The sequence below is a fragment of the Chenopodium quinoa genome, unplaced genomic scaffold (assembly GCF_001683475.1).
Source record: "Chenopodium quinoa cultivar QQ74 unplaced genomic scaffold, ASM168347v1, whole genome shotgun sequence".
Classification (NCBI taxonomy): domain Eukaryota; kingdom Viridiplantae; phylum Streptophyta; class Magnoliopsida; order Caryophyllales; family Amaranthaceae; genus Chenopodium; species Chenopodium quinoa.
The window spans coordinates 822,733-847,500 of NW_018745540.1; the positions used below are offsets into that span (position 1 = coordinate 822,733).

Sequence of the window (24,768 nt, forward strand, 5' to 3'; positions counted from 1 at the left end):
TTACAGGTACTGTTTTCTGCTCAACGTTCTCTCTCATACTCTAATTCTCTCAATCTCTCATATATCCAATCTTTCAAAATTCCTCCTTCAAGTGCTCTTAGACATCAATACTTCACCCAAATCTCTGTCGGCGGTCCACGGCGTGAAAGGTTGATCATAAACCCTGAGGGTTTCAATATAAACTCAATTTAATTTGTTTTCTTTAATTTAATTTAGTTTATTTCGATTTATATATTTTATTGAAGTTTACTAACCATTTATTCATGATGTAGTTGCAAGGTTTCGCAATCGAAGTAAGTAGTTTGAATTATTCTTTCGTTTAATTAATTCTAAGATATTTGTTCTTGCTAGCATTGTGTTTATGATCGTTATTTTTAATTATTAGTATCACATCTAGGCGTTATATTAATCTTGTTAGTATCATTCCTAGGATTTTATTAATGATTATTTAGTATCATGTTTAGGATGCTTTTAACTCGTTCTCTAATAATTATCGAGTTGCTTCCAATATTTTTATGCATGCTTATTATTTTATATGATTTATCCTAATTTGATTTGATCACCTATATTGCATGCTTAATTGGAAATATGTAATGGAAAATGATGACTAATATGATAATTTGGACTAGCAGTTTAGGTTCCCAGTAATCTTATTGCTTAATTCAAGTGATCACAATAATTAGATTTTTGTGTGCATTAAATATTCAACCAACTTAGATTAATTAGTTTGGAGCGAATGGAATCTTGTTTGTATGTCTCTAGGGTTGCAATTAATGCTTGTCGCTATAAGAATCGAGTAGAGGCCAATATGGGCGACATTGGGTTCATGACTCAATCAATACCATCATCCCCAAATATTTAGTCATAGTTCAGGATCACTATGTGTTAGTAATATCATGGATTTTGAATGGGGTGTAACCTTCATGGATCTAATCGTTGTTGCTTTCAGTTTGTCCCTTTTCGTGGTTGCCTTTAATGATCCATAAACGGTTTACAAGTTCCTTAAAAACTTGTTGGCGGTTCCCTACTTTTTTGTCCCTATTGTTTTATGTCAAATCCAACTTCTTATGAATGCCAAGCATATTCACCTATGCTCCACGTAGGCGCACATCAAGCGACGCATACAAATATGTTATTATTACTATTTAAAAGTATCTAATGCACTCTCTTTCCATATATAACATGTTTATATTGAGACTGATCACACAATCTACACTAGTTTAAGTGTAGTGATTCAAAGAAAAATTGACAAGATCTTATCTCAATGTATGCACATTATCACTATTACCAAAATGTATCTCTCTATGCCTCTAAATGGGTCATAACGGTATACAAATCAAATCATAGATGTGCTACATATCTTGATATTAAAGTTAGCATGTAACTTTACATATTACTATTATAGGGATCAACTAATTATATCTTTGCAATTTTGCCAACTTACTCCAATTGTGCTGTCCCTTAAGTTGGTAAAATATAGGGTTATCAAAATTCTTAACCCACTTAGTATATAGTTATGCAATAAATTCTATGGAAGGATCATATTCAACAAAATTTATCTCTTCTATAGAGTGTTATTGTAGACACCTGATTGTGTCTCCCTAAAAACCAAACCCAGTGATGAGTACCTTTCATGTCTTTGATTATCGAGTTCGATCAAGAGTTGAAGAGTCTCGTGAAATTCCCTTAATCCATGACCATATTCCTAACCTTACCTAAATTTTTTAAATCCAAAATCATTTATTTCGTGTCTTTAACCCAAGTCTCGAAAATCATTCATTTCGTGTCCAACTCATAAAAAGTCCAAACCAGATTAATTTGGTCCATCCTCCTGGTCCAATCATTGTTTAGTTGGATGGGGCTTGAAAAGAGCTTTCCAACGATGTATTATTAGCACAAATCCGACTTAAAACGAATAAGTTATGGCCAAAATACTAAATCGAGCTTAGGTCCACCTTACGTACGACCCAATAATCATGTGAGGGTCCAAATACCTTTAATCCCAATCCTAAACAATTAGGATTTGTTAGGAGTTTCTAGAATCCTCTAGAAGGTTCTAATTTATCATTTCCCCAAAAGATAAAGATTAAAGAATTCGAAGCCGAATAAAACATCTCTTTTTTGATAATCCTAATCCTGATCGAATTAAAAGGCGTAGGGGTGTATTTCGTGAACCCTGTTCTATTAGGAATCAAATTCCGTACGTCTTAGTCATCCTGTGACCCATCGCAGTATGACAGGACCATCGCGTCGCGATAGTCCCATCGCGCTGCGATGAGTCTATCGCCATGCATGGAACCTATTTTATTCTGATTCAAATTGTGGTCTTTTCTGATCGTCAGACTCTTTTTTTTTCCTATAAATAGAGGTCATTTCACCCCGTTTTGAATCACCAACAGCCATCATCAATACCCTTTCTAATATTCTCCCTCTCTCTTGATTCTTCATGTTCTTAGCCTAATTTGAACACATTCTTGATACTCTCCCCAATCAGTCACAATACCTCATTTACGAGATTCGAATACTCCTGGCCATCCTCGACGTTGCTTTCGACCTCGACGTAAAAGGTTGATAGTTCAGGGGGTTTGGTCCCAAATCTATATTTCAATTCATATTTGATTTATTTACTTTATTAATTTATTTCTTGAAGTTACTAACGTGTTTATTGTTTTAATAGCAAGAAAGCCAAGGCATCAAAGTGAGTAGATCTACTATCTTTATTCTTTGACTATCAATCATGTTTAGAATATTATTTTAATTCCTAGTATCATATTAGGATGCTTTTTATGATTTCTAGCATCATGTTTAGGATAATGCTTTGATTATGATTTTTTTTAGTGACATGCTAGGATTTGTTATTAATCCGTTTAGTATCATGTCTAGGATCTTAGTAATGATGTTTTGATGATTTTGATTATGATGATGATTGTTGTGTCAATTATATGTTGCTTGATTATTCATGATTTATTGTTATTGCTTTATCACGCCCCTTCTTGTAGGTTTAAAGGGAATTTGTACATGAAATCACGCCGAATAAGATAATTAATAATTTGATTTAGGCTTAATATGATTTTAATTCAAGTGATAACCAATAATAGATTTGATTTTGCATTAATAATCAACCAACGTAGATTAAACAGGTTTAGGGCTAACTTAATGTATGTATGTTGATCGAAAAGTGCACATGAATAATATAAGAATTAAGTAGAGACAGATTTAGGGTGGGTTCAAGCTCTTTTAGGTTGAATTCATACCATTATCCCCAAACATCCAGTCATGGTTCCGGACCACTATGGAGTTAGCGATCTCCGTGATCGTGAATAGGGTGTAACCTTCGCACCAGTGAACGGTTTGCAAGTTCCTAAAACTTGGTGGAGACTCTTCTTTCTCTAGCTTCCTTTTCTTGGAGCACTGCCATGCCTAAAAGCATGAACACAGTGGGGCTCAAAAGGTTAAGTTGGAAAAATTCCCTATAGTTTTTGGCGACTCCGCTAGGGAGGATTTCTAGATTGATTCCTAAAATTTTTTTGGCAACTAATTTAAAGTGAGTGGATGAGACTTGAAAAAGATATTCATTGTGCGTAATTTTGATTCACATTGTGGCATAAACATAAAGAAGGTTTTCATTGTAAAGACCATCTGTAATGTGTAAAAAAACATAGGAATATACACGTAGGAAAGGCCGAAAATGTCTTTCATAACTATAATCGAAAAGACACTATGAAAAATCGGAAAAACATCGAACATCGAAACTGCCGTAGCGCGTTAGAACCATCGCAAGACGTCAGAAACTATCGTCAGACGATAGTTCCATCGTGCCGCGATGGAGCTATCGCTGGTTCCTGCCTTCTAGCAATGCGATCTGACGACATTGTGCCAAAATTCTGTCTTCTTGTTTTGCCCGATCCTAGTACTGTCTCGACGATTTTACTTTCTGATTGAGTTTTTTTCTACTTTTCTGAACCCATATTTGTTCTACATATGGTTTTAGCCCTTGGGGTTCACGCTCCAACACCCTAATGAATGCTCCGTGCAACAATGGGTGCATCCGAGTTTGTGAATTCACTTAACCATGGAAGCGAGTTTGACTTGCGGGGTCCCATCCATCGTGCCAACCCTTCTAAGGTAAGGCTTCCGCGCGATGCATCCGCACTCATAACCATGGAACCTCTAGGACACCATAATCCTTAACCTTAGAGAACTAGAGCTATGGTTAGGTGGCAAACTCATTGAATCATATTGTGATTACTTGACTACTTGTGCATCTCTTATTTGTGCATACCTTATTTGTGATTAAACTAACCCTTTGTGTTGACTTGTTTTCTTGTAAATAAAGTCTAATGAATTAACCAAGGACTAAAAAGGACTTTTCTTAATTAAATTGGTTAATTAATATGAACTTATAAAGTCTAAATGTACTCGACCTAGCAGACCATAGGATTAAACCTTCGAAAGAGTCACCGAAAACATATCAGATTGACGTTCCAATATCGGCGTGAAAATTTGGTCTGTGGCGAAGAATAGTGGTCTCTATCGCGCTGCGATGGTTCCAGCGTCCTGCGATGGATCGACTGATTCCTTCCGAGTCTTCGCGTTGTGTCTAACTTCATGTTTAACCAGTTTAATGTATAAACGAGGTCTTAACTTGGTCTTTGTTTGAGTCTAACCACATGTCTAGTCACATGGTTATTACACGAGTCTTGTACATACTTTCTTCACATCATGACCATGTCTTAGGTCCATGCGTGAGTCATCCTTTCTGTCATTCGAGTTAAGGGTCCATCCTATTCTCGGGAATTTCCATATCTTTCCACAAATACATTATTTCCCTTTACATCACTTTCCATACGTTACATATCTTATACCTTTCTTCTTAAACACCTTCCACCATCACATACTTTTCTCTTTCATGCTTTCCCCATACATATCATTCCCCTTAAACACATGATCTTTCCCCATCTATGCATGTTGAATCGAGTTCGAGTCATGTGATTGACAATAAGTGTTCATTGTTCCCCTTTCTACAGCGTTTGGTCAAGGAAGGAAGGGTGCTTAATTTAAGATAACACCTTCGTACAAGTACTCCTTTTCTAAAGCCCGGTACAAACAAGAAGAAAGGCAAAACCAATGACAGCTAAACAAGAAGATGTTGACATAATCCAAAAAGACCGTAGATGATCTTGTTGAATTGGTCAAAGGACTCACCACTCGAATGGAGAAGGCCGAAGACCCTGACAAATATGTTTCACCTAAGACAATCAAACGCATCGAAGAGACATTAAGCTAAGTTTCCAATGACTATAAATACATTGATAGGAGTACCAAGGGAATCTCACTGGAAAAGGATCTTCTTCCGCACAAGTTCTCTGCCACTGACATTTCCAAGTTCAAATCCACAAATAACCCTTACTTCCACCTGAAAGCTTTTAAGACAAGGCATAAGGCGCTGCATCTTTACGATTTTCATGTTTTTTCTTTCTTACTTTTGATTTCCCTTTCCCTTAATAAGTCTAGCATAGGAACCCTCTATCATTTTCTTTAGATTTACTTCATGAGTTTGTTTTTATCCTTTCCATTTCAATAAAATGAGCATTTATTTCATTGCATATGATCATTGCATTGCACTAAAAAAAAAAAAAAAAAAAAAACGTTGAGCTAAGCACAAGGTATACCAGTGATTTGAGGCACCCCTTGTAGCCACATCATATCACATTCACCCTTTCAAATATATAATCTCTTTCTTGATAAACCACTTTGAGCCTTGTCTAACGATAGATTTCATTTATTCAACCCACATCTACCTAACCTTGGGATGGGATGGTGTGCAGTTTATGCAATTTTCAAAGCCAAGTAAAAAAGCTTGAGTGACTTTTACCAAAGTCTCAAAATTCCAAAAGTCAAAAAAGCAATAAATGTGTGCAAAAGGATAAGTGTTCCAATGTCTTTGATAAGAACATGTCTCAGATTGTGTCTCTTATCGAGTGCTCAGCACCGTGCCTAAGAAACATGAAAGCCAAGTGAGTGATAGACCGCATGATCGGGATTGCCCACAATTATACAAAGAAGATTAAAAAACAAACCTCAAATGCAGAAACAAGAAAAGCAAGTTCAAAAATGAGAAACCTCAAGCATACAAATAGAAAGTTTAAATATAAGATTGCACACCTTGGGGGCTTATATTGGGTCTTGAGCTTTCATTCTTTCTTATTTAACCTTTAGCCTAACCCTGTTACAACCCTTAAAAGAGATCTTTGAGGTGTACACACACTTGTGCGAGGTTCGGCTAGAGCTATGTTCGACCTGATTCCTAACGGATACATAGGCAACCTCACATTGGGGTGCGACCGTAATAATTATTCATCACATTCATTCACATTCATGCATGATCATATCAAGGGATCTCCAATGCTCATCCTTATCCTTTTAGAGCTAGACTTGGGGGCTTGATCCTTGCCTCATTAGCCTACCCAGCCTAAGAGTCACCATCATTTGGATATTCTCAAAATATTTCTCCACACCCTTAGCCTTTGCAGCCTAACCTTAGTGTCACTCTCACAAACATCACAAATACATAGCCAAATAATCCTTCCCTTAGCACCCTTTGTCATGAAATCTTGATACAACTTTGAAGCATGCCTTGTCATCTTAAGAATCACTCCTTATCATAATCATCATTGCATCACAAGGTATGAAGTACTTAGCCTCCAAGCCTTAGTTACCAATATACTTTCATCAATTGAGATAGACTAGGATGCCATAATCCTTGCAACATGAGATAAAACAATTAACACATACACTTGATTAATCTCATTCAACTTGCATCACTACTTGATTCACTCCTTTCATCTCTTTTTCCTTTTGGGGAATTTCAAAAAACTTCGTTTTCCACCAACACTTTACCTCTTTTCATTTCCCGTCTTTCTTTTCAGAATAAAGTTGGTACCCTCCACAAAAATGACGGAAAACAATGCACACTCGAGTCATGCACATTGAGTCATGTCACCACATCGAGTTGAGTATGCACACACGAGTCATGCACATTAAGTAATGTCATTTCACCACATCGGCACATCGAGTTGAATTGAGTACATTGAGTCACATAATGGGTCAAGTACACTGAATCTTGGGTCAACCTTAGGCAACCATGAGTAAAGTCCTATAGTCCAAAATATGGATGTAGGTACATAAGTCCCTGGAAGCCGAGGAACCTTTATAGAAGGTTTGATGAAGAATTAAGCAAGAACGAAGTGAGAAAGTGTGAGCAGCAGCAGCGAAAAGAAAGAGTTTATAAGCTCTGATCCCAACACAAGGCGATAATATTGAACGTGGCGTGACAAAATTAATGCGTCGCGGCAAAGCTGTCCCCGCGTGATGAAATCTGACGTGGCCACAAAACGGTATGTCGGATGATAATCATCTCACTTGAACCTCGTGATGAGAAATTGATCTTTTTATTTGGAGCCTCGTGATGAGCAATTGATAAACAAGTTATTCTTGAGAAGTTTACCAAAGATATTGATTTGATTGATGATTGGCCCGATTACGATCACATTTGATTGATGATTGACCCGATTATGATCACCTTTGATTAGATATAGGCCCGATTACGATCACATTTGATTGATGATCGGCCTGATGACAACCTCATCTTGATTATATATTGATTGAACGCGTTAAGAAGTGATCGGCCCGCTTACGATCGCATTTGATTGGTGATCGGCCCGATTATGGTCACATTTTCCAAAGATGGTTCGATAGTACTCTCCAGGCGAGATATAACCATTAGAGGAAGATTTCTACAGTAATCAATTTGAGCTCGGTAAGATCTTGAAGAGTAAGGTTTTACTAAGCGTGAGAAACTATCACTTCCAAAGCGTGAATACGAGAAGATTTTAAAGACGGCTGAAAGTGAAGTGGTCTTTGACAGTGCTCCCTGAGAATGTGGAGGTTGTCATCCAATTTTTAAGACGGCTCAAAGCGAAATGGTCGGGACGATTGCTTTTGCTGAACTCGGTGCAGACTTGCACCACTTGGTGAAGGAATTCAAAGACATCTTTGCCTTTGAAGTGGACGAGATGCCAGACATCAGCCCGGATCTAGCCATCCACAAACTTGTTGTGGATCCTAAAAATAAGCTGGTAAGGCAAAAGAAGAGGAACCATGGTGAAGAAAGAAGCTAGGCGGCAACCGCCGAGGTGAAAAAATTGTTAGATGCTGGTTTCATTCGGCAATGCTACTTCCCTGATTGGGTTGCCAATGTTGTGCTTGTTAAAAAGCCAAATGGAACCTGGCGCATGTGTGTAGACTACACAGAGCTGAACAAGGCATGTCCGAAGGATAGCTATCCTCTCCCAAAGATCGACAGTCTGGTCGACTCCACAGCCGGCCATGCCTTGATGATCTTCATGGACGCGTATTCAGGTTTTCACCAGATACCCCTGTGGAAGAAAGATCAAGAAAAGACGGCATTCGTCACTGATCAAGGGTTATTCTGCTATACTGTGATGTCGTTTGGTTTGAAGAATGTGCCTGCTACCTTCTAAAGATTGATTAATACAGCCTTCATTAATCAAATAGGAAGGAATGTGGAGGCATATATTGATAATATGATTGTTAAATCCAAACTCTAGACGGGCCATCTTACAGATCTCCGAGAAACATTCGCCACACTTAGGCGGCACCAGATCATGCTCAATCCTAAGAAATGTGTTTTTGGTGTTGAGTTTGGGAAATTTCTCAGGTTTCTGATTGATCAAAGGGGGATAGAGGCCAATCCAGAAAAAATACAGGCGGTCATAGACATGCAGTCGCCCCGTACTGTAAAAGAAGTTCAAAAATTAACAGGTTGTCTGGCGGCATTGGGGTGATTCTTCAGTCGGTCAGGCAACAAGTGCCTCTATTTCTTCCAAGAAATCAAGAAGAAGACTATGTTTGAATGGGGGAAGGATGCAGAGGCGGCCTTCCAAAAGTTAAAGGAACACTTGCACTCTTTGCCAAGGCTCGTCAGCCCTCTGTCAAAGGAAGTGTTATGTACTTGGCCGTCTCTGATCATGCTCTCAGTGTCGTTCACCTTGCTGAAAGAGACGTCTGCTAGCTCCCCGTCTATTTTATCAGCCATGTCCTGAAAAATGCTGAGTTACGGTACCCCATGGTTGAAAAATTTGGATTGGTCCTCTTCATGGCAGTTAAGAAGCTGAAGCCTTCTTGGCACATCCGGTCGTGGTCTACACTAACCAGCCAATGGAATCATCCGGCCGAATGATTAAATGGGCAATTGAAATGCAAAGCTTAGAAATTACTTTTGAGCCAAGGAAAGCAGTAAAGGGGTAGGCACTTGCCGACTTCATAGTTGAAATGACTAGACCTGCTGATCTGGAAAATCCTGACCAAGTCTGGAGGGTATATGTGGACGGGAGCTCCACAATGAACGGATGTGGTGCAGACATCATATGTCAGTCTCCTGAGGGAGACAAGTATGAATATGCACTACGATTCAAGTTCCAAGCCTCAAACAATGAGGCAGAATATGAAGCCCTACTAGCCGGCATCCGTATGTGCAAGGCGGCTGGGGCAAAGAAAGTGGACGCCTGTTCTGATTCACAATTGATTGTTAGCCCATACCATGGTGACTATGAGGCCACGCATCCGGCTATGATCAAGTATCTACAGGCGGTTAAAGAAGAGGCCAGGACGCTTGAGGAATTCCACCTAAGTCAAGTGCCCAGGTCTGAGAATAACCAGGCGGATGCCCTCTCCAAATTGGCATCATCCGCCTCCTGTGACACACCAAGGTCTGTTTTCTGGGAGGTGATGGAAAAAAGGAGCATTGAGGAGGAACCTATTGGAGTCCTTGATCGATGCTCAACCTAGATGGATGGCATCCAGGCATACTTATCAGACGGCACCCTGCCGGATACTTACCAAGAGATGATTGTAATGAAAAAGCGTGCGTCTAACTTTGAGATTCACAAAAGGTAACTTTTCACGAAGGGTTATCTACAACCTCTTTTGAAGTGTGTTACCCCAGAGAAGGGCCGAGAGGTCCTTGAAGATTTTCATTCAGGGTTCTGTGCCTCCCATATAGGCGGTTGGACACTAGCAAAGAGAGTTAGGCGGCAAGGCTAATTCTGGCCTACCCTTGAAGCAGACGCCATGGAGATGGTTAAAAAATGTGACAAGTGTCAAAGGTTTGGCAAGCTCATCCGTCATCCGACCACTGACCTGACAGCTATCCATAGCCCAGTACCATTCGCCAAATGGGGCATGGACATTCTGGGTCCCTATACGCCTGCTACAGGCGGACGGAGATATATTTTGGTAGCAGTCGACTACTTCACCAAGTGGGTAGAAGCGGAGGCAGTCAAAGGCATCAAAACCAAAGATGTCATCTCCTTCATTTGGAGAAATGTCATCACTCGGTATAGGGTACCCATGTCTATGGTTTTTGACAATGGACCTCAATTCGAGATGCCTGCTCTCAAGAATTGGTTGGGAGACCAAGGGATCTCTCATTGTTTTGCATCAGTCGGCCGCCCCCAAGCAAACGGCCAGGTTGAAGCATTTAACAAGTTAATCTCTGATGGCATCAAAAAGAAAGTTAAAAGAGCCGGCGGTCTATGGGCTAACGAGCTACCGCATGTTCTGTGGGCCATCAGGACGACTAAAAAAGGGGCGACTGGTGAAACTCCATTTCTCATGGTTTATGGGGCAGAGGTTGTTCTGCCTATTAAGTATTATGAGCCGACTCTTCGAGTCATGCTTTATGATGAAGAGGCCAACTGGGAAGCCATGCGGCTAGCATTAGATTCACTTCCAGAACGCAGGGGCAATGTAGCCTTGCGCCATGAGATCTATCGTCTGAGAGTGACGAGGGCTTACAATAAAAGAGTACACAAGCGGCCCCTTAAAGTAGGGGACTTTGTGTTACGAAAGGTGGAAGCAGTCGGTAGAGCCAACGAGCAAGGAAAGTTGATTCCTAACTGGGACGGCCCCTACCGAATCTATGAAGAAGTTAGTGGCGGCACCTACCGCGTAGAAACACCAGACGGCAGGCAGCTAGCCAGAACTTGGAATGTAGACAACTTAAAAAAGTACTACTTCTGAGATTTGTAAATCATTTGTAAACATATGAATAAAGTTTGCAATTTATTTCAATTATTGTGCAAGTCTCCTTAGTGGGACAAGCCGCCTGTGCAGAACACAGTAGGCCTTATTTCTTTCAAGTACTTGAGTAAAAACGTTAAGTCTAGACCACTTAACAATCTGTTCTTTTCTGAACAATCTAATGAGGCCACAGGCCGGATGATCACCCTAAGGCCCATGGTCGAATGATCTTTTTAAAAATTAAACTAATACGTCTGTCCCATAACTTGAGCAGGCGTCCGGCGACATCCATCCGAGTGAATTCGTCGCAGAGATCATCTCCCATTTGGGTGGCACATTGCTCTATAAACCTAAAACAAATGGCCCTACTGAGTGTCTACTTGACAACCTCGTAGTCGTTTGACCTGAGACAAAGATAAACGTACTGCTATACTGTAAACACGTGGTAGACAGTTAAAATCTAAGTCAGAAACCGCCTATTATTGCTTGGGACAATACAGTCGGCCTAATTTGAGTAAATAACCAAGCAAAACTTGGCGAATAAAGAGGAACCATGCGGCCAAAGCCGCCTGTTTTTTCTACTCACTCAAATCAAAGTGACAGATTGATTAACCCCAAGGGTTAACTCATGGTCACTCCGGCAAGCTTAAGATGGAACCTAAACGGTGCGAACCAAGCCGCCTGTTTTTTAGCAAACAGACGGTATTCGGCCACTATTCTTCTAAGTTGCAAACACAACAAACGACCACAGTCGACTATTTCTTTTAATTACTCAAGTACAAGTGACGGAGATTGATCAACCTAAAAAGCTCATAGTCACTCAACATTTTACATTTGGAATCTAAAAGGTACGAATGAAACCGCCTGTTTATTGGCAAACAGACGGCCTTCGGCCACTGTTCCTATTATTGTTAGCACACCGAGGAAGCTACCTTGATTAAAAACGTCCAGATTGGCGCCTGTTCTGTACAAGCACCAAGCAGACGGACTATATACAATCAATAAAATAAACTAAGTACGAAACTTAGTGACAAACCAAGGTTCGTCAAGAACTATATTGAGGCTGAGAGCCGAGTTATGCTAAGTGTTCGCCTGGGCAATGGCCGACTGTCTGCCTGGTTTGGGGCAATCACCATAGTGATTGATTGACTTCGAATTAGTAATACTCAAAAGTATCAAAAATTCCAAGTCAATCAACTCACCTTTGAAAACCAAGCGCCAGTCGCCCAGGGGCAAGAATAGTCGGTATAAAAGGCATTCATGAAAACAAGAAGCAAGCTAAATACACTTGGCAAAATTCATGAAACGCAAAAATTTAAAAACTTCAAAATTTGAAGAAAATGGCAAAATAGCCGAATGATTTATATAAATAGTCGGCCAGGTGACCGACTGTAAAAGTTAATATTTAAAAATTGTCAATGCACCCCGAACCCTTGGTCGGGTAAAAATACAGAACAAGCGGCACACAGGCCGAAGAAAGTTGACATATAAAAAACTGGAATTCAAGCAGCTGGAGGAGGACCTACAGTGTTGACAGCCGCTTGATTTGGATCATCAACCGGCGCCTGTTCCTTATCGGCATCCGCCTCCTTCTGCGGCGGCTCCTCATCACCGTCCGCTTCCTGCTTGTCCTCCTCTTCCTGGTCTGACTCCCCGGAAGTGCAGTCGGACGCCTCATCATCTGCCTCCTCCTCGCCGTCTGCCTGCCCCATGATTTTATTGTTGCATTGATCACGGCGAATTGGCTCTCCCATTTTTCATAGCCGGTATCAGGGAAGAGGGCCGCCCAGGTCATCTTCATGATGGCGCTGGTGTCCTCCATCATGTCCTAAACGATGGCCATCTTCTCCTCATCAGCTTTCTCGTTAAGTTTCTGGGTGAGGTCAGCCTCTTGATTCTACAGGAGGCCCTTGAGCTTGTTCACTCGAGCGCGGAGTCCCTTGGCCTCCTTGTCCGCCTCCTTTAGAGGCGCCATCTCAGCTTTGAGGTCCTTTACAGACTTCACCAGCTCCAAGAATTATTTAAGTCCTTCTTGACCTGCAAAGTGGCGGACGCCTGGTAATACAGTATGTCAGTGGTCAGAATCTCGTTTTGAGCTATCTAGAATATAGCTTTATCAGAATCAGAGGCGGCCATGGCCTTCGCAGCTTTTACCTCTTTGTTCTTCTCGATGATGGGTTTTTGCGGCGACCATACACTCGCAGCATAGACTGCAGCCGGCCAAAAACGGTCGTCAGTTACAGGCGACCAGGCAAACGTTTAAATTAAAAGAGAGAGAACTTTTTTACTAAGTTTACCTCGGCAAGGAGAGCCAGGATGGCTTCAAGGTTAAGGGTGCCGACTCCCTTAACAGAGTCCCTGTCCTCAACAGGGATGGCCTTCAGCATGGCCTTGGCCATCTGAACCAGGTCCGCCTCTTGACGGGCATCTGCAAAGAAGACTGATTAAATGCGCGACATATAAACAATAAGCCAGCCGCCTGAAACCAGAGGAGTCGGTTGCTTGATTAAACTTTGAAGATTTAAGCATGTTATACCTCTGGCGGCCTCTCTTGGAGGCCGACTGCTCCCAGGGGTGGCCGGAGTCCTTGCCCCACTTTAGGGAGTCCTTCCTTGCCTCTCGGCCGTCTGTCTCCTGGCGCTGCCAGGAGTCGGCACTTCCCTAGTCGTCTGTTTTTGACGTTTGGGGTCCGGCTAGGTAGAGGAAGAAGGTCTGACAGTGTCGCTCTACAACAAGTCAATGAATCAATAACAGGCGACAAACATATTATAATTAAAAAGAGAGGAAATTATGCTAAGGTAAAGTAGCTCACCCTAGGCGCCTGTTTGGCAGCCGACTCCTCGGTAGACCGCTTGCCAAGAATGGCTGCGCGGAGTTGGGCGGCTACTTTCTTGGAGGCCGAGATTTTGTCCATAGCTTTATCTGCAAAAGATGAATCAAATGGTTAAACACAAAATTAGTCAAGTCTATGAAGACACACTAAACAGGCGGTCCTCTACCTCTCGGCATCTTTTCGCTAAGGCTGTAGGCGGCCAGGTATTTCCCATCATATAACCACTTATACTTTGGGATTTAATTTTGAGGGAGGAATTCCCTCACCCCAGTCTCGGGGTTCGCCTGTATGTAAACTTTGAAGAGCCCTCTATCCAGGATCTCTTCCTTTGCTTGTTGAGGAACAGGCGGCAGATCAGATCCGCCTGTTAGGTAAGGTGGATCTCTGTTCTACCTGTTGTACTTCTTGTTCTTGACCTTATTAGGGTGGGAGACTATGTAGAAGGTGTTCCTCCAATCCTTCCACTTGTTCTCCTTTCCCATGGTCATCATGTAGCCTTTATGGCTAGATAGTTGGTACCAGCCGGTACCGCTTGTTTTTGGGGTCCGACTAAGGTAGTTCATATGAGAAAAAGCTTCAAAGCTTGGCTCTACCCCATACATCTCGCAGCCAGCAACATAGCCCAAGATGTTGAACCATGAGTTTGGGGCCAGTTGCCAGACACCCAGCTGGTACCCATCCAAAATCCTCTCTACAGCTGGATGTAGAGGAAATATTAAACCAGCTTTAATGGCCACCTCATAGCAGCCAAAACACTCGTCCCTGTAGCTGGACGACTCTGGCCAGACTACCGTATCCTCGGCATCCGACACTGTTAGAATGTAACCATGACCATTACATGGTCAGCCCTAAAACTCCCTATTTTTTCAGACATGGCCTTGCGCTTGCCTTTAGGAACATGGCAAAAGTATGGGGTATACATTTCCCTTTGGGTGGCAGCCGGCTCTGCCCATCTCTCCCCTTTTTCCACCTCATGGCTCTCTCTCGCTGTATGTAGCCTAGAGTGCTTCTCCTCCGAGTCGCCAAAGTGCTGACTAGAGGTGCTGGGCTCATAGTCGTTGCTCGATCTCTCGGGCAAAGCAGTCGCCTGCCCGGATAGATCAATGATAAGAGGCTCATTCTGAACCTCCTCCCCTGATTCTGCCAAAATAGAATCACTTGGGGTGCTAGGGACGCCTGTCGGCACGTCCGAGATCTCGCTAATGGGCGCGTAGAATGAGGAGCCGTCTGAATTTGTTATCCTAGTCGTTCTCTTTGTTCTGGCCATGGTGTCCTGCACAGACACATAGACAGTCGGACTCTGGGCAATTCGCAAAGGGTGGTCCAGCATGGGGCAGGCGGCACTCCTAGTTTTAGATTCAGCAGTCCCCGGTGACCGGCTGATCACTAACCTAGGTCGTGCCGGGTGCTTTTGGGCTACCATTTTTGAAAACAGAAAAAATAAAGAGAAAGTGCAAAAGGGAACAGGCAGTTACCTTTGAGTAGGGAAGTCTTGGAACCTTTGAAAAACTAATTAAGCAGCTGAAGAAGCAGGCGGTCTGGGAACAGGCGGTCTGTAAACAAGCGGCAGTCCTCCAAATAGTCAGAGCAGGCGTCCAAAGTTCTGTCTTAAAAAGTTTCTAGAATGTCCACATGATTTGGACACCCCCTATTTATACAGGGGAATTTCAAGGGTAAAAAAAAAACGGTAAAAACCGTTAGCCAATCATGGCGTGACACTTGTCACAGGCGCCACGAACTAGTAGAAAATAGGTAATGGGAAGCCACTAATTGGAAGCGGGTATTGAAATCCGCTTCCAATTCTATAAAAAAACCCGGCAAAAAAAAAAAACAAAAAGCAGAAGAAATTGGAAGCAGTTTGGGTTGAACCGCTTCCTTAAAAAAAAAATCGGCTTCTTTCATATAAATACACGCCCATCATATTTTCTCTCTCCTCCTCTCCATTTTCCCTCACGCCCCTCATACTTTCTCTCTCCTCCTCTCCATTTTCTCACTTTCATTTGAGCTCCTTCACGCATCTCTCGCTCCTTCCTCCTCTCCGTTCTCTTTCTCTCTCCTCCTCTTCATCTTCTTCACGCCATTTTCATCACCTTCTCACCGAGCAGACCCACGACCCCACCACTGAGCACCAACAACACAACACAAACAACGCCGACGAGGCGAAGAACCACCGACGAGGCGAAGAACCAACAACACTGACGAGGCGTTTTTCAAATCGAATTATAATTAAAGTAAGAATTTAGATCTAGTTTTTTTTTTTTTTTTTTCCAATTTCATCTTTTATATGAATTTCTGAACTATTAGGTTATGTTAGATTGCTGTAAATTGGTTAGATTTATGGTTTATTTGCATTTTTTAAGTTGAAATTTTGTTAGGGTTTGTAAATTTATTGATGTGTTAATGAATTTTTTTAATTTATTTGCATAATTAGTAAACTTTTGACTTAATTTTTTTTTAAAGGTTGTTCGTTGCGGTGGTGGTGGCAGAATTGCAGTGGTTGCGGTGGCGGTGGCAGGATGATGGTGGTTTTGGTGGTATTCACTAGGTTTTTTTATGTTGTCCGTTGAGGTAGTGGTGGTCGAATGGTGGTGGTTGCGGTGGCAGAATAGCTGTGGTTTCGGTGGTGTGTAGTAGCTTTAATTCTTTTTTTTTTTAATTAAAATGTAATTTTACAAGTAATTATTAATGAAATTTTATATTTTGTTACATATGTTTCATTTTTATCAATTTCTGATTTTTTGTGATTTTTTTTTATTTTTTATTTTTTATTTATAATTTGAAGGCATAATTGGAAGCGGTTCAGGCATTGAACCGCTTCCCATTCCCTTCAAATGGGAAGCATTTCAAACCGCTTCCAATTTTAATTGGCAATGGGAAGCCCCCTAATTGGAAGCGGTTCAAAAACCGCTTCCCATTACGGTTTTGAACCGCTTCCAATTTAGTTTATTCTACTAGTGACGTGGCATGTCACGTCACCCCTGTGAAGGGCAAATGATAAGGGGATTTTTCCCTGCAACGTGGACCACTCAAATCCTACCACGTGTCATCCACGTGGACCAATCAAAGTCCGCCACGTGTCACCTCGTGAGAGGTCCAAGGTGGACCAATCAGGCCTTGACACGTGGCAGACAGATAGCCAACCAGGAAAGCTGGCCTCTTACGGCCCAAAGTTCCAGGAAAAGCCCAATCAGCCCTAGGTTTACTGAAACCTAGTATTGGGCACGTTTTCCAACACTCTATAAAAGGGAGATGTTTCCCTCTGAGGAACATCTATTCAGAAATATTCAATTCACATTAACTCTCCATCAGAGAAAGTCAGGCATCTGACATCTCGAACTGAGCAATTACACATTGCAGATTCTCTCTTGGAATTCGAGAGAGACCCTTTACTTTTCGCACTTCACGTTCTAACTTGATCGTCTAAGGCGGAACTCCCACCCACTGGAGTCTCCGTTGTTTTGCAGATACAGGCGTCTAGAAGTCAGTCTTAGAATTGTAACTCTCCCGAAGGACATCAAAAAACCCCGAAACAATAATGATAGTTTCACTTTATTGTCTAAAACCCACGGCATGATTTGGAAACAATCCTGTCCTAATACTTCACCTTAAAATGGGAAAGCAGAATATATGATTAGGACCATAAATGAGATATGTCGTTCCCTTTTGTTTCATGCATCTCTCCCTCCTTCCTTTTGGGTTGAATCATTACATACGACCGCCTATTTTCTCAATATTAGGCCTACTCGAGTTCTTGATAATCTTACTCCAATGCACATTCTTTATAATAAAGCTCCTTCATATGAGCATATTCGTACTTTTGGTTGTCTTTGTTATCCTAATCTCTCCGCCACTTCTCAAAATAAAATGAGTCCTCGGTCTACTCCTTGCATTTTTCTTGGCTATCCCTTGTCTCTCGTGGGTATCGGTGTTTTGATCTAAACACTAAGAAAGTTATCATTTCTAGGCATGTTATTTTTGACGAGTCTGTCTTCCCATATTCATCAAAATACAAGCCGAATTCTACTGATTATGACTTCTTACTACCTGGTGTTGAGTCCAGTCTTCCTCCTCCTCTTATGCAAGTTGTCAGCCCGGCCCAAGCCCAAAACCCTGAGCCCAACTCTTCTTCTCCATTGTGTAGTGGGCATAATAGCCTGCTGGGATTAGGTGGGCCTGTTCAATCAGCCACAAGATCACATCAGCCTACCGCACACATGTGTTTTCTGCTTCCCCAGCCCACGCCCGCACTCCTCCCTCTCTTGGTAGTCTAGTGGGCCGTCTCTCACAAGATCCCAGCACCACTCCAGTCCACTTTCCACCTATTTCTGATTTACCAAACCATCCTCCACCAATCCAACCCCGCCAATACATGCAAACTCGTTCGAAATCTGGGATTTTTAAGCCCAATTCAAAATATGCAAGTTTGGCACTTACTACTTCCTCTATTCCTTAAATTTCTCCTATTCCTCGGTCGCCTGTGAACGCCCTCAACGATCCTAACTGGTATAATGCAATGTGTGATGAGTACAATGTCATGATTGATACTCATACTTGGGATTTGGTTCCGCGTCCCTCGGATGCAAATGTTATTCGTTGTTTATGGATTTTTACTTATAAGGAGAAGTCTAATGGTGATTTTGAGCGTCATAAGGCATGGTTGGTTGCTAATGGTAAAAGTCAGGAGATAGGTATTGAGACCACATGGATACGTAACTTGCTGTTAGAGTTGCATTGTCCGTTACGTATGGCAACGGTGGTTTATTGTGATAACATTAGTGCGGTCTATATGTCTCGTAACCCGATTCATCATCAACGCACTAAGCATGTGGAGATGGATATACACTTTGTTCGTGAGAAAGTTGCACTTGGTCATATTCGTGTACTCCATGTGCTCTCTTCTTATCAATATGCAGATATCTTCACCAAGGGTCTTCCAACACCGTTGTTTGTGGAATTTCGTTCCAGTTTGAGCATTCGTCCTCCTCTCGCTCCAACTGAGGGGGTGTGTTAGACAATATTTATGTGAATAATATTGTTCATATTTAGCCCAATGTAATTATGTAAAGTAGGTTAATCTTATACCCTATATATATATTGTTAATAGTAATACATGACTCCTAGGGGAGAATTCCATCATTCTACCGGTTGGTAGAATTAGCTATACTAAAGCCCTTTTATCTCTTTCCCATTTTTCTCCTTACTCCATTCCAACAATAGATAATTAAGGTCTATCAGCTTTGTAACTCTTTTATGAGGGGTCTGGATTAAACTTTAATGTGTGGCTATAACCAAACTTTTGCTTAAATAAAAATAAAAAAATAAAACCTTAACGTTTTTTTTCTTTACATACAGTGTCTGTGATTATTCATCCATATTTTAAACCCCTCAAATGGGAAACACAGTCTCACATAAATTATTTACAATTCTCTATCTTCTCCATATTTTAACCCCAATTTTGCATGCAGCTTCACCCAAAATCGTCAAATCTGTACCTGGATTTCCCGGCATTCTCCCATTTTATCTTGAAACTGGGTATTTCATTTGTTTTATTGGGTTTTTTTATAATTATTTTTGGCCTTATTTTGGTTAAATTGTGGGTTTATAATGAAAAGTGAAAAAATTGCAGATATGTTGGGGTGGGAGATAATGAAGAAGTTCAATTATTTTATTACTTCATAAAATCGGAGAGAGATTATGAAAGAGACCCACTTATGGTCTGGCTTACTGGAGGCCCTGGTTGTTCTGCTCTTTCTGGTCTTGTTCTTGAGATTGGTATGTTGCTAATTTCATTCCTCCGTACTAACATACATATTCTAAAGGTATATACTAACTATATACTCTGAATTTTGCTTAATTTTTGTGAGTTGTCGAATACTGTTCGAGAAGTGATTGGTTTTATAATTTCAGTAAAAAAAAACAGGGCCTTAATTTTGTCATAAATGAAAATAAGTTTTTTAAACTTTTTTTTTTTTTTTTTTTTTTTGAACAATAAATGAAAATAAGTTGATTAAGGGGCTATTATTATTTTTTATTTTTCAATTTTACCACCACCAAAATCAACCACCTTTATCTCTCCTCCTCCCCCTTCCCTTCGCAACCTGTGTTATTTGGACTCTTCATTCACTTCAAATACTCATGTCAGACTCAACTCGGACGTGGTTACTACACAATGACACTTCATTTAAGTTCAAAATCAAGGAAAATTATAACGAAATAGCCAGGTGTCGGACATGGGTACCCGAGGATGAAGTAGTAATGTAGTATAGTTATGTATTTGCAAATACATAACAATAATTAAAATAATCTAAAAGCACGTGGTAGAGAGAGAAAAGAGAAGAGATATAGGAAGAGAGAGGTATGTAAGTGGACCCCACTTATTTTTTTTGTCAGATTGCCATCACGTGATGGGGATCGCATTCTAATTGTTCCATTGGAAGCTTATATAATACCATTGAATATTCAGTGATACCATTGATGCATAAATTTAGTACCATTGCATTCATAACGTGATGCTTTTTTTTTTTTTTTTTTGGTGATGTACCTTTGACATTTGTTGCTTATAATCCCAACTCATAGCATAAATCGCCAATAGTAATGCCAACACATGTGCCGGAGGCAAACTCATAGCATTGTTGGGATTATTAGATAATAAACCTTAATTGGGATTATTAGAAGTAAATCGCCAATAGTTGGGATTATTAAAGTGTATTTTTCTTAGAATATATGAATAATGCATAATTTGAAGTGTTTCAAGTATAAAGAAATGGAGGAAGTATTATTTTTGTTTATCTAACAGAATGACATATTTGTTGCATTTTTGAACTTTTTCAGAGAACAATATCGATAGAAACTATCTATATGCTAGCAAGCCTTTTTGCATCTTCATCATATACGAATTAAGCACCCAAATGGTTGCTACAACTTAGAATTGAATTAATATATTACATAATTGGAGAATCATGAAAATACCCTTTGGTGTTTGGTTCGTAGAGTGGTGGGTTTGGAATCAAGAATTAGATGAGGTATGAACTTTGATGGAGCTTGTTACTTAATATTTTGTGCTTGTTTTGTCCAGAAATGAACATTTTCCTTCTATTTGATACCTGAAGGTATTATATAAACTATACCTATCTCCCCCTAGGGTTACTAAATCTCATACCTTGTGGGTTTGAGGTATAGGTTTGGAAGTTGATATTTTGTTAAACAAACACAACGTATAGGTTTTACTCATTTTAAACCTATACCTTATACCTAAATTGCTTGAACCAAACACCCCCCTTAATATCATCTTCAGTTTGAGTGATAATCTCCTCCCTTTGTTATTGTAGATTTATAGCTCATTTCAAGAAGTGCACAATACTGTGAGAGATTGGGAGATAAAATCAACTTTAAGAAAATGGTTAGAATAGATAAGGTCACTAATCACTATATTATGAAGATAAGGTTCATAGGTTGCATGCACAAGTATATGGTTATACTGATGTGATCTGTTTTTTTTTCTTTTTTTTTAAAGTTTACACCTGTTGTGAAAAATATAGTTATCAAAGTATGGAAGATATTGTAATTACAAACTTTTTATTTTATTATACTACACATGTTATTTTATGTTTTTGATGTATCTTACTTTTAAACAAACTTATGCCCTTAGTAATGAAATTGAAGTCTCTCTGCAGGTCCTCTGATTTTCAATACTTCAGCTTGCAATTGGCACTCAGAAGCACCAACATTTCAGTTAAATCCATCTTCTTGGACAAAGGTACAAGAATTTGTTTTAATAATATCTTGTTAAATTATATCAAAAGTAGTAGCTCTCATAAGTCATAAATTAATTTGACTCAGATATCTGTAGCTCCATTTGTAAAAGCAAGACTGTAGCATGAGAATGTTAAGATTAGAATTGGAAGATAAATGAATTGTGAATTTGTGACTATACTAAGACGAATTTATTGTATTTGATGTTCAGATAGCTAACATAATATTTCTGGATTCACCTGTTGGCACGGGATTTTCTTATGCAACAAATCCAGAAGGTTACTACAGTGATGATATTACATCATCAAGGCATATTTATCAATTCTTGAGAAAGGTAAGGTAAGGCATATTTGTCAAAAACCTTTCATCATGAAAACTCCTATTTGTCATTAGTGGAGTAAAATTCAGGTTAACTTTTAAATTAAATTGCATCCCTAAGCTTATTAACATTGTTGTACCTGACATTTGACAAACTAATGTTATTCTTTATTTGCTCCAAAAGCTCAACAGCCTCACACTAATTCCATCTAATATATTTCTTAGAATTAAGTGTTTACTTCATTATTTATCTGGATCTATTTTTTGTGGCTAGCTTTCCTTTCTCTTTTAGCTAGAGCATTTATTTTACTGGGAAAACAGGAAACTTTCCCAAGTTAAAATACTGGAAACTAGTTACTATATGAGTCATAGGGCACAATTACAGAGTATAAAAAGATAAACTAGCATTAAAATAACAAAGAGCCCCCCTACATCTCATTCTTTGCTCTTTGGCATCGACAAATACAATTTTTATTAAAGCAGAATCTCACAAAGCGGCTGCTTTGTAGTCTACCAGATTAGGATAAAAGGTACAAGAACTGTAATCGAAATTTTGAATTTTGCTCCATATCAATGTACTATTGACATGTTTCTCCTTTTTTATTTATTTATATTTTTTTTTCTTTTTCCTAGAAAATGAAGTTGTTTTAGGTCTGGTTTCTTTCTGTACATGTCAATAGAACTTCTAGGTTCACCATGATGATACAGTGCAGCCTTGCATTAGTTGCATATATTTCTTGAGAGAAACACCACAGGAAAACAAAGTCATCAAATGCTTGCGCTATTTGCAGCCTGCATCAATGTTCGGAATTGGCTAATTTTGTGTGCAATGTAAGCCAGGAATAGGTTTATAATCTCTACATTCCATGACGGATTGATGCTTCTGATGATCCGTCATCATATAGTTTAGGCATTGTTGATTGGAAACATCTCTCTATTAAACCTATAACATGCATCTGTTAGTACGAAAAATCTGTGCTTGTGAACACTTATCTAATAAACTTTAGTGTTTTTAAATATTGCACTAGATAGTTCGGTGAACACTCCAAAGTCTATTGAAGTGTATATACCATGGACACTAATGTGAATCGTGTGAGCTAGGTTAGCCTGATTCATATTGGTTGTTGAAAAAAATTTAACCTATACCCCTTCTCCTTTAACTTTTTAAAATTCAACCAATCAAGTTTGATGGCGGGCAACTCATCTTGTGGCTTTGAGGTCACAAGCTGGAGCTGTAGTGCTTGACCATCTATTTGTTGATTTTGTACTTCGGTGGGGATTTCCTTACCTTTCCCCCTCCTCTAAAGCATTTACATGTTTAACTGCAATAATTTATATGTAAGAGATTCTAGTAAAGTAGGGTCCATCTTACAGTAACTCAAAGTTTTATATCTCATGATAATGCATGGGCACATTCTTGTTCATGAGTAAACCTAACCAATTCATCTTAATTCCTCAATTCATTTAAACATAGATCAATGTTACTTCTAAATTTTAATTTCTATGTTATTCATTGTAGGTTGTATGAAAGCCTTTATTATCTCTTTCTAATTTTTTCCCCACTCCGTTATAACAATATATAAGGTCTATTATCTATGTAAATCATTTATTAGGGGTTTTGACTAAAATTTTATCTGATGTCATTTCTTTTTGGTTGCATATAGTGGCTTATGGACCATGATGGATTCATGAATAATCTTCTTTTCATTTCTGGTGATTCCTATTGTGGCAAGATTGTTCCTGTTGTTGTCCAAGACATTTCTAATGGTAATTTTACATCAAATTTGGCATGATTTTCATCTACTATAACTATTAAAGGGAAAAAAAAAACCTCAATTTTCGGGATAAAAGGACATCTGCCTAGCATTGGCAAAGATGGGAAAACCATTCCCAACTGTTGTATTAAATGAAGGTGCAGCCAAACTGAAAGATGTGGACGTTATGGCATGTTGGCATTGTCCATGGGGTTTTTGGGTTGAGGGGGATATCGTAATCGATAATTCTACAATTGGTTTTTATTTTTCCTAGCATTTAGGGAAAAAGAAAAAAGTCATCTTGTTTCCCTTTCATTGTGAACTAAAATAACCCTTTATCGTAGTTTAGGCAAAGAATGGGAATCAATTGCCAAGGGTATTAATAAGAATCGATTTAAGAATCAATCATCATGACATGACCTCGTTGCCTAATAAAAAAGATTGTTTGAAGACGCCTGTTATAGACAAATCATTTGGTTGGAAAATACTGCAATTGTATAGTCCTGATCGACATGCTACAACACAATTTATTAGTGTGTAGAAACTGCTTTTTAAGAAACCTTACTCTTTATTGACTTGCACACATTGTACTAAGTTTCCTTTCTACAACATTTGCCTTTTCACTGAATATGGCGTTGTTATTAATAATGTTATAATGTTATTATTTTTGTTATTCTTACTGTTATTGCTACTGCTAATGTTATTGTTATTGCTATTATTTTTTTTTTTTAATTGATTTAAATTGAGGGTTTGTCTTATAATATATAATTCAAATTTTAACTTTTATTATGGTTTTACTAATAGGTGATTGAAGATGTTATTGGTCAAAGGTGTATGTAAGGATCGCGAAATAGAAATGTTGAAGTATAAATACAGAAAAAAATCTCCTTAGAGCACTATCAACAATGAGCAAAATTTGATTTCCTCGTTCTCTCTCTACCCACTTTCTCTCTCCTCCAGTTCATGAGCATTTTTGTGATCATAATTTTATCACACCAATGATCAAAA

General features: G+C 39.5%; 1 protein-coding gene across 2 annotated transcripts in view; it reads left to right on the top strand.

The window, feature by feature from the left end:
- The first annotated feature begins 19,178 nt into the window (after positions 1 to 19,178).
- LOC110716004 (serine carboxypeptidase-like 10) overlaps positions 19,179 to 24,768 on the top strand; it is a 15,254-nt gene continuing 9,664 nt past the window's right edge. The window contains exons 1-5 of one of the 2 annotated variants that reach the window (XM_021894628.1): positions 19,179 to 19,468; positions 19,563 to 19,708; positions 21,610 to 21,692; positions 21,900 to 22,022; positions 23,671 to 23,773. In XM_021894628.1, the coding sequence (XP_021750320.1) occupies positions 19,326 to 19,468; positions 19,563 to 19,708; positions 21,610 to 21,692; positions 21,900 to 22,022; positions 23,671 to 23,773 (598 nt within the window). In that variant the 5' untranslated portion in view covers positions 19,179 to 19,325. The remainder of the gene's footprint in view (positions 19,469 to 19,562; positions 19,709 to 21,609; positions 21,693 to 21,899; positions 22,023 to 23,670; positions 23,774 to 24,768) is intronic. The other variant, XM_021894629.1, reaches the window with a different exon arrangement.